Source organism: Anopheles merus, unplaced genomic scaffold, assembly GCF_017562075.2.
Source record: "Anopheles merus strain MAF unplaced genomic scaffold, AmerM5.1 LNR4000079, whole genome shotgun sequence".
Lineage (NCBI taxonomy): Eukaryota > Metazoa > Arthropoda > Insecta > Diptera > Culicidae > Anopheles > Anopheles merus.
Window position 1 is genome coordinate 81,770 of NW_024427659.1, and position 15,843 is coordinate 97,612.

General features: G+C 46.0%; 1 protein-coding gene and 1 pseudogene across 1 annotated transcript; one reads left to right on the forward strand and one right to left on the reverse strand.

Moving 5' to 3' along the window:
* Window positions 1-200: 200 nt before the first annotated feature.
* Window positions 201-12,260, reverse strand: LOC121601369 (annotated as a pseudogene).
* Window positions 12,261-13,180: 920 nt separating this feature from the next.
* On the forward strand, window positions 13,181-15,280 carry LOC121601368. Its single transcript, XM_041930180.1, has 2 exons — window positions 13,181-13,518; window positions 13,583-15,280. Exon 2 carries the CDS (start codon window positions 13,593-13,595, stop codon window positions 14,631-14,633), a length of 1,041 nt encoding a protein of 346 aa, XP_041786114.1. The 5' UTR covers window positions 13,181-13,518; window positions 13,583-13,592; the 3' UTR covers window positions 14,634-15,280.
* Window positions 15,281-15,843: the final 563 nt, after the last annotated feature.

A 15,843-nucleotide genomic window follows, 5' to 3' on the forward strand; every position in this document is an offset into this window, starting at 1 on the left:
TTACATATTCCAAAACCCTTTTCCTGCCCCTTCCCCTGTGCCCCGCGAGGGGTCTAGGGGGAGGGGATGTTATAGCTCTTAGCAGCGCGTCCTTAATCCTCCGTGGTCTCGCTGGTAATTTGCACTCGCTGCCCTTGTGTGGGGCAATTTCGCACCAATTTTGGCATTCCTTCACGTGCTTCCGTGTGATTTTTGGTTGACTAGCGGGAGGCCACGACCGCCTCCACCGCCGCCGCCTCCTCTGCCGAGGTCAAACCGCCTTGCCGGTTGTAGGAAGAGCTGGCCAGCTCAGGATAGACAGACTCCCCACTGTCTATATCACCTCCTTCAACACCTCGTCGCTCATCCTGTTGATGCTGGCGATGTCGCTGTCGAAGTCTTGCCATCCGATCGCGGATATTCGCCCGGCGCTCCGACGTTCGTGGTGACGATGAAGGCGCAGATGGCCGTTCGCCACGCTGCTCCTCCCTTTGACGCACCGTCTGCGTCCTTCACACTACATTTCGAAGGTCATTCCGAGTACGCCGGACTGCTTCGGGGTCGAGCCGGTTGGCGGGTTCCTCCAGCATGGCCTGTGCGGTGAGAATGGCGCGTTCCTCGTCCCAGCAGCGTTGGAGTTCTGAGGTGATGCGCTTGGCGGCCTCGCACACGTTGCTCCAGTTGGTGGGTGATTGAAGCATGTGTGCCTCCAACGTTTCTGGCAAAACTCCATCCAATACCTCACTCCTCACCTCAGCAAAGCGAGGGCATTCGAACATTACATGTTCTACTCCCTCAACTACACCAGGGCAACGAGGGCAGGCCGGAGACGAAATGAAACTCATTTTGTTCAGGTATTCGCGGAAAAATCCGTGTTCTGACAACACCTGAGACAAATGAAACGTCACCTCTCCGTGATTCCGCAACTGCCAGGCTCCCACGTCCGGAATTACGCGGTATGCCCACCTGACATATCTGCTGGCGTTGTCTGCTGCGGCGTCTGCATCCCAAGTCGTCTGCCACTCTTCAATAGTCCGCTGTCGCTCCTCTTTCCGGAGCTCGCTACTACTTACACCGGTCCCGCGTCTGCTGTGAACTCGGGTGTTCTCCGCTACGGCTCTGCAGATTGGCACCAGCCCCGCGAGCAGCACGGCGGTCTCATACCTTACCGTCCGGAACGTTCGAGCCACGCGGATCGCTGCCTTTCGCTGCACGCGATTTAGCAGACTGCGGCACTCTCTGTTAGTCAAGGCTCCGTGCCAGATGGGTGCAGCGTATCGCATTGTCGAGTCGGCGACTGCTGCAAGCAAGCGGCATCGTGACGTCTTTGGTCCTCGGTGGTTTGGCATCAATCGTATGACCGCCTGTACAATCTTTGTTGCCTTCTGAATAACCGCCTTCACATGAGGAACCCACGACAGGTTGTAGTGTAAGCGTACCCCGAGGTATTTAAGGGTACGCGAGAACGGCACCACTGTACCTCCTACGGTGATGGTGATGTCCTCCGGAGGCTGCTGCAGGCTAAAGATCACTGTCATCTCCGTTTTCGCATGTGCGAGCTCCAAGTGATGCTCGCGCAATCACCGGTCTACCGCTGACACAGCTTCCTCAGCTACTACTGTTGCTGCTGCCGGCGTTGTACCTGGAGCCAGCAAAACGAGGTCATCGGCATAGCCGATAAGTTCCGCCCCAGGTGGTAGCTCAACGCTAAGGACTCCGTCGTACATCACGTTCCACAGGGTCGGGCCCAAGATGGACCCCTGTGGAACTCCCGCGCTGATGTGACGCTCGACCGGGCCCGCGCTGGTGTTGTATATCAGCTTGCGTTCCTCGAAGTAGCTTCCTAATATATTTAGGAGCGCTGATGGGACCCCCTTATTCCGCAACGCATCAGCTATAGACTGCCAACTAGCGGTGTTAAACGCGTTGCGAATATCCAATGCGACCACCATCAGACAGCGCTTGTCGCGATTGTTGGTACGACGGAACGACTTGGCCCTTCTCCCTGCGTCTACAACACGCTGGATCGCACTGATGGGGGAGAGTCCTCGGCGGAAACCGTATTGGGCATCGGACAACCGCGGTGAATCCGGGTCTTCGAGGTGCTTGTTGAGCCGGTTCAGGATTAGTCCAATACCTTGCCGAGTGCGTCGAGCATCGCGGCGTTGGGAATTCCATCCAGTCCTGGTGCCTTCCTTGTTGCCATCTGGTGGGCTATATCCTGCAGCTCCCTGGGAGTCACGTCGTCGACGGATGCCTCTCCCTGGGTGACATCACTTACATACGGCCATGGGACCGGCGGGTGGTTGGGAAACAGGTCAGACACGATCCGCCCCAGCTCGATTGGGTCTTTCTTCTGCGGCACTCGACTGCCGCGCAGCGTGGACATCACCACCCTGTACCCGCCACCAAACTCATTATCCTCGGCGGTATCGATCAGTGCGTCAATCTGCTGACGTTTGCTGGCACGAATCGCCTTCTCCAGGTTGCGTTTCGCCGTGCGATGGTCTGCTGCAGCAAAACTCCTCTCTTGTAGATCGGTGATGAGTCTAAGCCGCTCGCGCGCGGCTAGACATATTTCACGTAGCCGCTCCAGCTCAGGAGTCCAGTAAAGGTCACTATAAGAGTTGCTGGGCAAGTGGTTGGCTCGTTGCATCATTTCATCACATGCCCTCGTCATCATCTCGACTATATCCGCATCAGTCACAGCTTGCTCGGCGAAGTTCACGTTTCTGAGTGCTAGGAGAAAAGAATTTTCGCTGAATTGTTTAGTTTTCCACCTCCTACCGGCACATGGAGTGTGCTGCCGGTTGATTGGTGGATCACGGCGGGGAGAGCGTTGCTGCGAAATCCGCTGGGAAAGCTGAACTCTCCTTGCGGCCAGTGCAGGGCTGTTGGTCTCGAACCGGATCAGCTGGTGGTCGGATCTGGCGAAATCTAGTACCTCCCAGGTGTCATGCAGTACTAGCGACGGAGTTGCGAAGGTCACGTCAATGACACTGGGCCTTGCTGCTCATCTGCCGATGAATGTCGGTGCGCTGCTACTATTAAGATGGAGAGTCCCAGCACCTCCACCATCTGCAGTAATTCCTCGCCACGCAGGTTATTTCGTCTGCTACCCCATTCCGTGTGCCATGCATTGAAATCACCAGCGATCACCACGTGGGAGTGGGATGAGGCCTCCAGCTCAACGGCCTCAAGAAGCCGCTCGTATTCATGTGGAGATAGGCTCGGAGGAGCTTAGACGCTGGTAAAGATGATCTCGGCCACTTTAGCAGCCACCAGTCCCGGCACTGTTCTGGCCCACACCCGTTGTATTAGGTAGGAGCCGGTGGCTACTATAGCTACTTTCCTCGATGCGTCGTATGCCCATCGCCCGTTGTTGTTTGGAGGCGTAAACATGTCCGACAAGATCAGGACATCAGCACGGTGCTCCCGCGCGGATTCCAGTGCTAGGCCCTGTCCTTCCCGACAATGATCCACATTGAGTTGAAGTACCCTTAGTGAGGACTACTGATGGGTAACCCGGAGCGGAGTCATGGATCAACTCCGACTCCGGTGCCCAAAATATGACTCCGGCTCCGGAAGATAACTGGATTCGACTCCGGATCACTCCGGATTACTCCGGATCACTCCGGATTACTCCGGATCACTCCCGATTACTCCGGATTACTCCGGATTACTCCGGATCACTCCGGATTACTCCGAATCACTCAGGATCACTCCAGATCACTCCGGATCACTCCAGATCACTCCGGATCACTCCGGATCACTCCGGATCCGGAATGACTGTCCATTATCGTTTAGACAATTCTTGATGAGTTCATTGACTTTCAAGTTGTACATCGAATATTTACGAAAACTGATCGATTCCGGGCGTCGAGCAGTTCCGGTCGATCGAGCCGCAACAGCAACGCCACCACCAGAAGTCGCTTGCACCGGTGAACGTGCAGCTGAACTCGGCTGTAGTCCGTCGTTGCGCCGAACGGTACCGGGCGGCCGCATCACAGTAGCAACGCCACCACCAGAAGCCGCTTGCACCGATGAACGTGCAGCTGAACTCGGCAGTTGTCCGTCGATGCGTCGAACGGTACCGGGCGGTCGTGCACCAACAACAACACTACCACCGGCAGCCGCTTGCAACGACGAATGGACAGCTGAACTCGGCTGCAGATCACCGATGTGTCGAGCGATTCCGGGCGACCGTGCCCCAACAGCAACACCACCACCGGCAGCCGCTTGCACCGTTGAACGTGCAGCTGAACCCGGCTGTTGTCCGTCGATGCGTCGAACGGTACCGGGCGGCCGTGCACCAACAACAACACTACCACCGCTTGCAACGACGAATATACAACTGAACTCGGCTGCTGGTTCCCAATGCGTCGAACAGTTCCGGATGGCAGTGTCACAACAGTAACGCCACCACCAGCAACTACTTGCATCAGCGAATATGCTACTGAAGTCGGTTGCTGCTCACCAAGGCGTCGGACGATTTCAAACGGCAGTGTCACAACCGTATCACAACCACCAGCAGTCGCTTGCACCGTTGGACTTGCAGCCGTACTCAGCTGTTGTCCATCGTTCGGTTGATCTGTTCCGGTTGGCCGTGTCACAAGAGCAACACTACCACCGAATACAGCCGACACCGTTGATGAAGCAGATGTCGTGGCTAGTTGTCCCTCTTCAAAACGCGTAACTGCTCGCACATCTATACAAGCCGGGATCCGGCCTAAACAAAACAACAGTTCATCCCGGTCTCCTTCAACTAGACGCGCTTCGTTCCCCGGTGAAGACATGATGTTTATGCTGCACATAAACACAAAAAGGTATTAGTTTTATGGATGTTTAGCTTTTCATCACAATAACTTACACTTCCTATCTTTTTATTTCAGTAATATCCTGTAAACTATATATCGATTTATAACACTGTCCTGATGCTGTTGTTAACGTTTTGAAGTCGGTTTTGTGAATGATGCGCTGTCAGCCTAATAAAAATGGAAGCGTAGAAATGACACGCACACTATTACCTTAGCATGCGGCTCGAAAGAACACGAACACATTGAGAACTGCAGAGCGCACCATGCGTTCCGGGTGGGGAGGGGGAGGGCTCGCGCGAGGGTGTAACTCATTCCTCCAAGAGTAACTGCTAACGGGGGACGGTACTCAAATCACTCAAAAAATACACTCATTTTGTGTTATATTCCGGACGGGAACATTCTCCCATCTTCGCAACGGTGGGAGCGTTCAGCTATGGAGGGCTGAAGGAGTGCGAGTGTGTGTCTCATAAACACAGCGAAATCCCAAGGGATTCAAAACGCAGCGAAGTAGTAATAAAAATAGAATATGAAGTAGCCTTCTACTTCCCGTTCTACTTTGGTTGCTTACCACGCAAACAATGAGACCCCAAATTTTGAGTGATTCAGGCCGAGGAGTATGAGGAAGCTTAAGGAAGCAAGGAGAAACGCGCTGCGATGAGAAATCGCATTCTGTTTTACACGCGCGCTTCACTAATACCAATACAAATACCGTGCTTTGACGAGCCGTCTGTGAATGTGTGTGTCTTCTTTCAGCGAGCTCAAGAACTTGGAGCTGCTCGTCACATCGTGTTGTCTCGCTTACACTACAGCATCGAACCATCGCTCCGTATGTCCCCCCTCCTACACGTACAAAACCACCAGTACAGCGCGACGCTTTGTCGGAGATGGTTGTGCGCGTTTTGTTCTAAGTCCCGCGCGCAGTGTTTGTGCGTTGTTGCGCATTTCGTAAGTCTCGTGCGCTGGTGTGTTTTGGTGAAGTGTGAGGCCGCGGGGCCACGAGGCTTTCTCAAGCTGAGAAGACATTCTCAAGCACTCAAAACTTGTTCTCAGACGCGAGCTCGTGGCCGTCGTCAATTTTTTTCACTCTGAGAAACTGATAAACCCACTCAAGTTTTATTTGGAGCTTTAAATAGAAAATTTGTTTTTGATCGCATGTTTTTTTAAACTTTTTCAATTATAAATATTGAATACATTTACAAAGTGATTATCGAAAAAGAAATAGCACAATTGCTTATATTTCAGGTAGCCGATCGCTGCATCGTCAACTTTCTCAAAGATTCTCAAAGATTCTCAAAACCGATTTTCCGTCGGCCGTCAACTTTCTCAAAGGTTCTCAAAGATTCTCAAAACCGATTTTGTTCCGATTCGACAAACGCTGAGAACGAGGATTTCTCAAAAGCACTCATGAGTGCTTGAGAAAATGAGTGTTGAGAATCCCCATGGCCCCGCGGCCTGAAGTGAACAAACAATGTGCACAGACGCGCATGCAGTGCGTGGATCGACAGGTAAGAATTTGCTGAACAGAGGAAACGCAGATTGTCGACAAGTTTCCCGAAGCCTTGCTCGACCCGGTACTTTGTAGTATGACGCCAATCGTGAGTATGATTGCATTGCATACAAATTCCCCGCGCTAGCCAAATTAGTGTCAGAAGCGGAACGTGCAAATGCTGCTGGCAGTGGCGCGTTAAACGGTGGGCGGACTGGGCGGCCGCCTGGGGCCCCGGCGATCTAGGAAGCCCCGTCATAGTGGATGTTCGACTTCGTCTCAATTCAGCAACCCCCCCCCCCCCCCTTGTTTAAGAATTATTTTCAAAGAATTCAGTTTTCCCATCGCTTCCCTCACTGTATTTTTTCCAGGGCCCCGAGCTGTAGAAAACCGGGGCCACATACTACTCAAAGTAGCACACTAAATGTTCTAAGAAATCTGCCAATACTTTAACCAAAGCCGCAAGCGAAGAACGCTGCGACACGCGCGAACAGCTCAAATCAATACCATTTCATCATCTTAGGCGAAAAGCATTGGACAGAGCGAGGAACCGTCATTTTTAGCTGGTGTGGATGCCGGTGCACGAGACGCCCAAACCACGCAGAGACACTTGCTGCTAAAATCGAATCCACAGAACGCTGCGCTTAACCACCACCGAAAACCCGTTAAACAACCACAAGTATACAAAACACCCAGACAAAAATTTAAAGGCACCTACACCAAATGTCAATACACCGGCTCGTAGCCGGAGAAATTAGCAGGAAAAATTGACTTACACCGAGCAAGCAATGGTGCTCCAGTGGGTAGAGGTTTCATTCGAGAAAAGATTCCATCGATATAGATGTGTGCGCTTTTCAATTTAGCTTGGATGAAACGTGCCTGTGCTTGTCTGGGTGCGCCTATGCTTGTTTTGCAGATGTGTTCCGAAAACAGACACCTGTTTTCACACGAAAAATGGTATTCAAATCCCAAGCCTGGGATCGTGGAGCCTGCTTTTAACGCAAAAACTTAAATTTTCACTCGGGGCCCGTAGTTGGGTGTTTTGTGGTCAACTGACAACCACCAGATAAAACCCGTTACAACAGCCACAAGCACACATCATACACAGACAAACATTAAAATGCCCCTACACAAAATTTCAATACACCGGTTCGTAGCCGGAGAAATTGGCAGGAAAAATTGACACCAAGCAGGCGTCGCTTTAAAAAGCCTAGGAAGGTCGTTTGGTCAACGGTGATTCAGTGGGTTGAGGTTTCATTCTAGAAACGATTAAATCGATGTCATTGTGTGCGCTCTTGGCTGGAAGACCCGTCCTGTTCTTTTATACGGGGACCCTTGTACCGCTTTGCGATTGTGTGCCGAAAGCAGACCGATGTTTCACACGAAAAATGGTATTCACCTTCTTGGCCTGGGATAGTAGAATGTGTGTGTTTTTTAATGCAAAAAATAAAATTTTCATTCTTGACCTTAATCGCCCACATCAAGTTTGTGGATCGAAGAGAAGGGGAAATGGGAGAGGTTTTAGATAGAAGGGTGGGGGGGGGGACGGAATTGCGGGACCTATGGGCCATGTTAATTTGTAAATGGTTTTTTTTATCGACTATTCCAATTTTTTAAAATACAGCAAGATCAAAAACCGTTACAGCTGCATCTACATACAGCCCTATACAGCCATAATACCAGTGACAGATTAAGGGTATCGGGGCCCTAGGCGGAAAGACGAGTTGAGGCCCCCTGTAAATGGTAAATGTTGTTGGGGCGAGGAGGGGGGGGGGGGGGGGTTAGCGGCACTAAACTTGGTGTTGGGATATTGAACAGCAAACTTGAAATGCCGTCGGGGGCCCCTTCGATCATCAGTCACAGGTTCTAAAATTTTTGTTGACGGGGTTTTCCGGGGGCCCTTGTCGCTAATACTCTGTCCATACGGCGGCTAATACTCTGGCCATAGAATGGCGATCTACAGGGCCTCTAAATCGGTGGGGCCCCAGGCGACCGCCTAGTCCGCCTACGGTTAGATCCGCCACTGCATAATACGAAGAACAATCTTCATTGCCTCGGCCAGTTGGGGCCCGGTTGATGATTCCGTCGATTGAGGGACCCCTTCCATTTGATGTCGTCAACCCAATGAATATGGTCAAATTTGAGGATAAATTTGAAAAGAAACGAATATTTCTCCAAAAAAAAAACATTTTTGATTTTACGAGAACAATGGTTACACACTACTGCTTTTTAAGAGCAGAACGATCTTCTAAGATTGTACGTTTGTCTCGATATTTTTTCAGCTGTAAATGTTTTTGTACCATCTTCAGAATATCCTAAAAACAATTTGCAACATGGACATGTACCCTTCCTACGTTAAGAAGCGATATTGTGATTTTTCTTTGTTGTTTAGAACTTTTAATGAGTTTTGCACACTTTGATGCTGACTCTTAACTGAAGAATCTTTACAATCAATTTTAATAATTGTAATTTTATAAAATGAATTCGTTACTTGCTTGAATGATACAATAATTTAAGAAAAACAACAATATAACCAATTGCATTGTTTTATATCATTAACCACTTATTTTGTTTATTAACTGTAATAATGAAACAATGTATGTGTAAAAGAAAAAAATGCATTCTCTTGGCCAGCATCGCTCGATCATTTAGGAAGCAGCTGGTCTATAGCAGTGGTGTCTCCAACCTGTGGTCCGCGAACCACTTGAGATAAACATACTGCAATACAGGGTGTTTCCAGTTACTTTCGAATGAAAATATAGTTTTTCACGAGCTATTGACCGATACACGTAAAATAAATAATAAATAAATAAACCAAATAAATAAATAAATGAGCATGGGCGATCTGAAATGATCACGATGTCGCCCGATTGTAATTAAGGACAAAGTATAATATGTATTAAGCCGCGTAGCTGCGCGCCTGATTTTTTTCCAATGCATATGATTGAGTGTCCGGTGCAATAAAAAAAATTACAAAGATACTTTTTGTACGAACAGTTTCTGCAGATACAATTTGTACAATTTCTGCAGATAATAACTGTTAGACATAGTTGTTATTCGCTTGTATAATCTTTGAAACAAATCGTTCGTCAGGGGTCCTAATCTCGCTTAAGACCAGAACGTTTTTATGTGTTTTCCTACGGTCGGAGTGTTTATTTAGCACACGGTTTAACATATGGTGTTGAAATAATGGAATTACAAAAATGCTATCGCAATAATAATTTGATGACTGACGGAATTTTATTATATATATATATATATATATATATATATATATATATATATATATATATATATATATATATATATATATATATATATATATATATATATACTCCCTCCCCCGTTCCTTGTTTCGTCCCAGTTTTTTTTTGTACGTGGCTCGTTCACGTATCTTTTGGTACATGTTTCATGCATTGTAACAGTGAATTTGTATTAATCAGTCAGTTAGTCAAGTCTTATGGATCAGGGAACGGTTATCCTTTTGGAAATGCACGAGTTGACGACTGTACAACGCCAGTACGGTTGCAATTACAAATAACTAAAAACCAAATTGATGTGTTTTACTAAAACAAATTGCACGTCACATCACTAGCCCAATACAGCATCGATATGCAGCCAATGCTGGACTACGCTTCGGTAGTTCGGTGACTTTAAGCTGCTCGCCCCCTGGCCCGCTCGGAGTCGATACAGCGCAAATTCCGGCGGTTCGCTTTGCGCTTCTGGAGTGTCCAAGTGGATTATGACGGTCACTTTGCAATGCTAGAACTCGAGACGCTGAAGCAACGCAATTGCAAGGCCAAGCGGTTGTATGTTGCGGGATTGCTGCTCAACCGTGTTGTCTCGCCGGCGCTATTCTCCAGCCTTAAATTTTCAACTTCATCGCGATCGCTCCTCACCAGGTCGATGCTTGACGTAAAATAATAGTCGCCAAAGTCCGGCTCGCGGCAACATTAAATCTAGCCAACTTATGAATTTGACTGGGTTTCAAAGACGAGAAGAAACTATTCGTATAAAAATTACTGAATATTTATGCAATACGGCCGAAGCCGTTTTTTCTGTGTGAAAAAACTGAAAATCTTTTGACATTTCATACCGTATTAATCTTCCATCTTTTACTATCGTAATAAGGAGAGACGGATTAATTCATAAAAAGTTATTTAGGAGTTTTCAGGAGAAAATAAATAAACACTAAAAAAGGTGTATGCGAATTTGAAAAAAATAGATCTCATTTTGAGACTGTCCGGAATTTGAAACATGAACTCGAAACTGTTCGGAATATGAATCAAAATGTCGGTGAAATTTGGTAATTTTTCACGATGGTTTGAATAAAATAATTGGATTCCTTTTCTCAAATGTAGAGTGTTTGCTACAGTAAAAAAAAATTATACATTGTTTAGACCGATTGAAAAAAAATAAGTAAGAACATATGAAATTTCAAAAATTGTGAAAATTTTGGAGTGATCTGGAGTGATCCGGAGTGATCTGGAGTGATCCGGAGTGATCCGGAGTAATCCGGAGTGATCCGGAGTAATCTGGAGTAATCCGGACTGATCCGGACTCGGAGTCGATGAGTCCGAGGGTTTTCCCGTACGCAACCCCCCCCCCCTGCTAAACAGTCCGGAGTAACTCCGAGTCCGACTCCGAGGGGTGCCGAAGTCGGATCAATCCGACTCCGGAAAAAAATTGTATTTACCCATCACTAGTGAGGACATCGCAGCATGTGGCGTACACAATCTCTGTGGCCGACGCGATGAGGACCACTGCACACGGCGCACTTCACCTCGGCGTTGCAGTCTTTAGCCAAGTGGCCTTCTGCTCCACACCGAATGCATGCTTTCTGTCGGTCGACCGGAGAACGACATTCGCGAGCAATATGGCCACGCTCCAGGCAGCGGTAACAGCGCTGCTGTTGGAGATTGATGGCCGGGGCTTCCTTGATATTGCTTATACAGCAACTTACCGTCAACTTTTGCCCCACGAGTTGTTTGGCTGCCTTTGTCGGTAGTCTAACGCGGGATCGTTTTGTGCCATCGGACAGTTGCCACATGCTGACCTTAGTAACGCCGGCACTAGCTTGCAACTTTCTGTCTACGGCCTCCTTTAATTCTTCTTCGCTTGCGAGAGGATCGATGTGAGTGATGAGAATCTCACCCATCTCTGTTATCACTCGCGCAATACCAGCATTTCCAATAATTTGTAGCACTTCCTGTAGCACCAGCGTTGAGTCTGCCGTGCCACTGAGCTGTATCCGAAGACGGGCAGCGTGAGTGCGGCGGCTGATTACTACGTTATCCGCCAGATCCTTATGCGCCGGGTCGAACTTAATGGCATCCTTAACCTTTTGGTAAACAGTTTCCCAGGTCTGGTTCTCGCCTGGGATGACTTCTACCTTATCGACATTATGCCGACGCACCGTATGCTGTTGCTGGCGTTGATGTTGTTCCGGTTGCAGGCACTCCTGCTGCGTTCCGATAACCACCTGTCGGTGAGACTGGCTTTGCTGCTGCTGGTTTGCCGGAATTCCGCCCCCATTTGCGCCTCACCACCTCAGCGAAACTGCCTTGACCATCGTCCCCCTCCGGGTCGAACGATGCTCCCGACGCTAGGAGTTGAGGCGGTGTAGCCGAGGTAGATGGGCCTATTTGCTGGTGCTGCTGCTGTGGCGGCTGCCGCTGTTTCTCCTGATGCTGCTGCATTCGGCGTGGCTGAGGTGTTGGTGTTGTTGGTGTTGCTGCTGCCCGATGGCTGCTAGTACCGGTCCCCTGCATAAGCAACTTGTTGAGCGCAGTACGGTCGCGATCATGTGCTGCATGCATCTTCTCCATTTCTTCCTGGGCAATCAATTCCCGGGGCACCGCATACTCCTGCTGTTTGGTCATGAGGATGCGCATCTGTTTTAGCTCCTCATTGATGCGTTCGTTTTTTGCATTCGCCTCGGCCAACGAGTTAGTGAGCTGCCTGATTGCCTCTCTCATCTCCGTAAGCACTGGCGAAGCTGCTTGCTTCTGCGTTGCTCCGCTGCTTAGCCGCTGTTCTGCAGCCACGGGACCGGTGCCAAGCTTCGGCACTGTTGCGTTGCTGGCATTCGAACGTAACGCCCTCCCGAAGGTCTCTTGTTCTTATCTGAGCGTTATCCGACTTTTGTCTGACACTTTTACTAGTAGCTCCCCCTTTAGATGAAGTTTTGTCCTTTGGGATTGTTTTTTTTGTCAGTTGGGACGTCTTTCCAATGTCACCCGGTTTACGCCATATTGTTGTATTATTGTTTCAGACTTTGGCCCTCGCACTTTTATCTTTTTAATGAAAAATACTCCACTTTCCACTCGGTACTTGTGCTGCGCACATACTCTATCACTGCACACATCTACCAATGTTTCTTTTTAGGACTATACTGGTGTTTTTAACTATAATTTCCTAGTTTAACATGGAGCGCACTTTTGGACGTCAGCACTGTTTTAACAACAGTGTTTTTTTTTTTTTTTTGTTGGCAAGAACGATGGTAAACGATATTTTCTTTCCTATTTTACAGTTTCCAGCACGTTTTTCATAATACGGACGATTTGATTTTAAATCTTGACAGTAACAAAACACAATTTTGTTTTACCCGAACCAAATTTAAAACTTCATAAACAATCTTCCCTTGAATTCCGGAAAAAAATCTAAAGTGGTCACTCGTAAGAATGTGAGCATTACACGAAAACAATATTTTGATTTTACGTTGGTGTTTACCCAAGTAGCACAATCCTGTTAATAAACCGTTAAAAGTATGCCTAAAAGTATTACTTTTAGCTTTCCATACAGCAGTAATTCCAGGGCTTAAATTACTGCGTAACGTCATCTTTTCTTCGTCGATTTTCGTTCATTTTTTCGTTAAAATTCAAAATGACGTCGGCATTTTTTAACGAAAATGATCAAATTTAACGAAACTACGAAAAGGATGGAATATATGCCTATCCTGCTCCATTACTTTATTGCCTGCTTCTCATACCCACAACCTCCTCGAGCTTCCTTTTTTGCCCTCGAACTGAATCGTTCGAGTATAAAGAATTCGTGGAAAATTTGGTACATTGCATGCATTGTTCTCACAGAATAAAACAATAAGTCAGAGGAGCAAGTTTTTTATTTTTCAATTGTATGAGGCTGAATATCACAAGCACTGCGTATTTTGCAATTCTGCAGGTATTGTGCTTAAATTTGCTCTTGGTCAGCTGATAACCTAGTGTCCTGTGTAAGGTAATATTTAAAGTAAGACATATAATTTAGTTTTAAAGTAATTGTTCATTTTTCACTATTAAAGGATCATAACAATGGGATTTTCCATTGTGGAGACCTTAGGCCCTAAGGGATATGGAGAATTATGTCTTGTGCCTGATGGATGGGTGCAGGGAACTAGTAGTGGAAAATATTACTTGTTATGGCCCAATATTCCCGGAAAATTGGCATCCAAACTGGTGCGAAATGCTAACAGTGTTCCTGAAAGTGGATGGACAAGACAAGAATGCTGTGTAAAAAGATCAAACATTTCGTCTTACGAGACTGGGACGAAAATTTTAGCTGAAATGTCTGACGAATCATCAACCGATTATATGGAACAAGGCACAACACAGCATATAACAATTGGAAATTATGAGCAAATATTCGCACAGCGCGTTTTAGAAAACGATGCTATGGAAACTGTAAACTACGATCTCGACACATCTAATTTTCATGAGGAATACTTAAACGATCACCTAGAAAATGAAAATGTTCCTGAAGAAAATTCGAAATGTTCTCATTGTCCATGTTTCGAAGCATTAGTAAAGTTCCAGAAAGAAGCATATGAAGATCTTCAAAAAGGGCAACAAAAAATTTTGAAAAAGATGAGCATAATAGAACGCCAAAATGAAATGCTGCTTAACACAACAGCCCAAGCTGTGGAAGTAAACGGAAGTAATATATTAGAATTTGAATTCAATCGTCTAACTAATAAGAAAGATCTAATGCAGTGCGATGAAAGATTAGGAGAAACAGATTATTTTCAACAGGTGTTGGATTGGCTGAAATCTAAAATCATAGATACGGATGCGGAAAATAGGATGCTGGAAGCCCTTGATTTAATTTTCGAAAAAACACTATTGGTAGAATGTAGTTGGACAGGTATAGGGAAAGGTTGCACTAAGTTTGAAATTAGACTGTTGAGAAATTTGATGAATTTGTTTCAGACTATTGGAAGCACTAAATTTCATAAGGTTAGCGAAAATATGCTATCAAAATTTTTTCAACGTAAATTGAAGCAAGCAAAACAACGATTGAATATTCAAGGAGTGCGTAAACCTACCAACCATAAGAGGCAGACTGAAAAAAATTAAAAAAAAAACCGTTAATATTGCTTGAATTCCCTCTATACTGCATACTGCGTCCATACTGATTAACGCAACATACTAAACAACTCTTACACTTAATCGAACTTATGTTTATTTCTGGCAGTGATTTTTCAAAGAACTTAAAGAATCAATTATGATATATTCAAAGAATGAGAGTTTTTGAAGTTAAGAAATGCTAAGAGAATGAATTAATGGAATAAAAACTGTTTCCGAAAGTGGATCTAAATTTACTGCAACAAGCTTGCATTTTATGTCACTCACACTCAACTGGATATCATTCAACGATAAATCATTTGAGAATCCCTTGTAAATATTTAAAACACTTGATGGAAATGGTGATCTGAAAAAATCGGACTTGTTGTTGAGCATTCTTCCGCATACTTGAATCGAATTTCCAACTTGTGCTGCATTTGAAAATTTTGCAATACAATTTTCTTTGGTTAAAAACCATGAGTTGCATTCATCGTTACGTAATATGTAATCTAGTAATTTTAAAACTATCTTTCCATTCTTCTGCACAAATATGCTTGGCTTAGACACTTTTTTCGAAGCAAACGAAGTTGGTATATGAAACTCCTCTAACTCTGATAACCTTTTGAAAACTTGTTGAATTTCATTGTAACCTGACCTCATTAAAGCTTTAATATCTGAAGATGATTTTCAAACGGATATGTAGAAAAGGAATACAACGGACCAAACTTCAAAACCTCCTCGCATATATGTTGCAAATTGTGAATATTACTTGTTAAATATCTTTCCCCGTAAAGAGCTTCGAAATCGATTACAAATCTATTTAGCATTTCTCCTGCCATTTTCCAATTATTTATGTATGCTTTTGACGACATCAATGTAATTGCACAAAAAAAACAGTTTGAAATGTTCGAAATACATTTCAGACATTCGATCTTTCAAAATTACAATGCTGGCGTAATTGAGGAAACTTCCATACTCCGTTGCTTTCCAAAAACGCGCCATATCAACTCCTCGAAATGACCTATGTATTTCTACTGGAAGTCGAATTTTGACTAGCAAAGAAGATATTTCTTCCGCAAGTTGGGCTGACCACTTGGTTTTCAATCCTAATTTTCCATCCCTCCATCCTAAAACAAAAACGGCGCATCATACCATAATGTATTAAGTGAAGAATATCTGCTACTGGTATGCCTTTAACAATGTCAAATTTTTTCAAATCAAT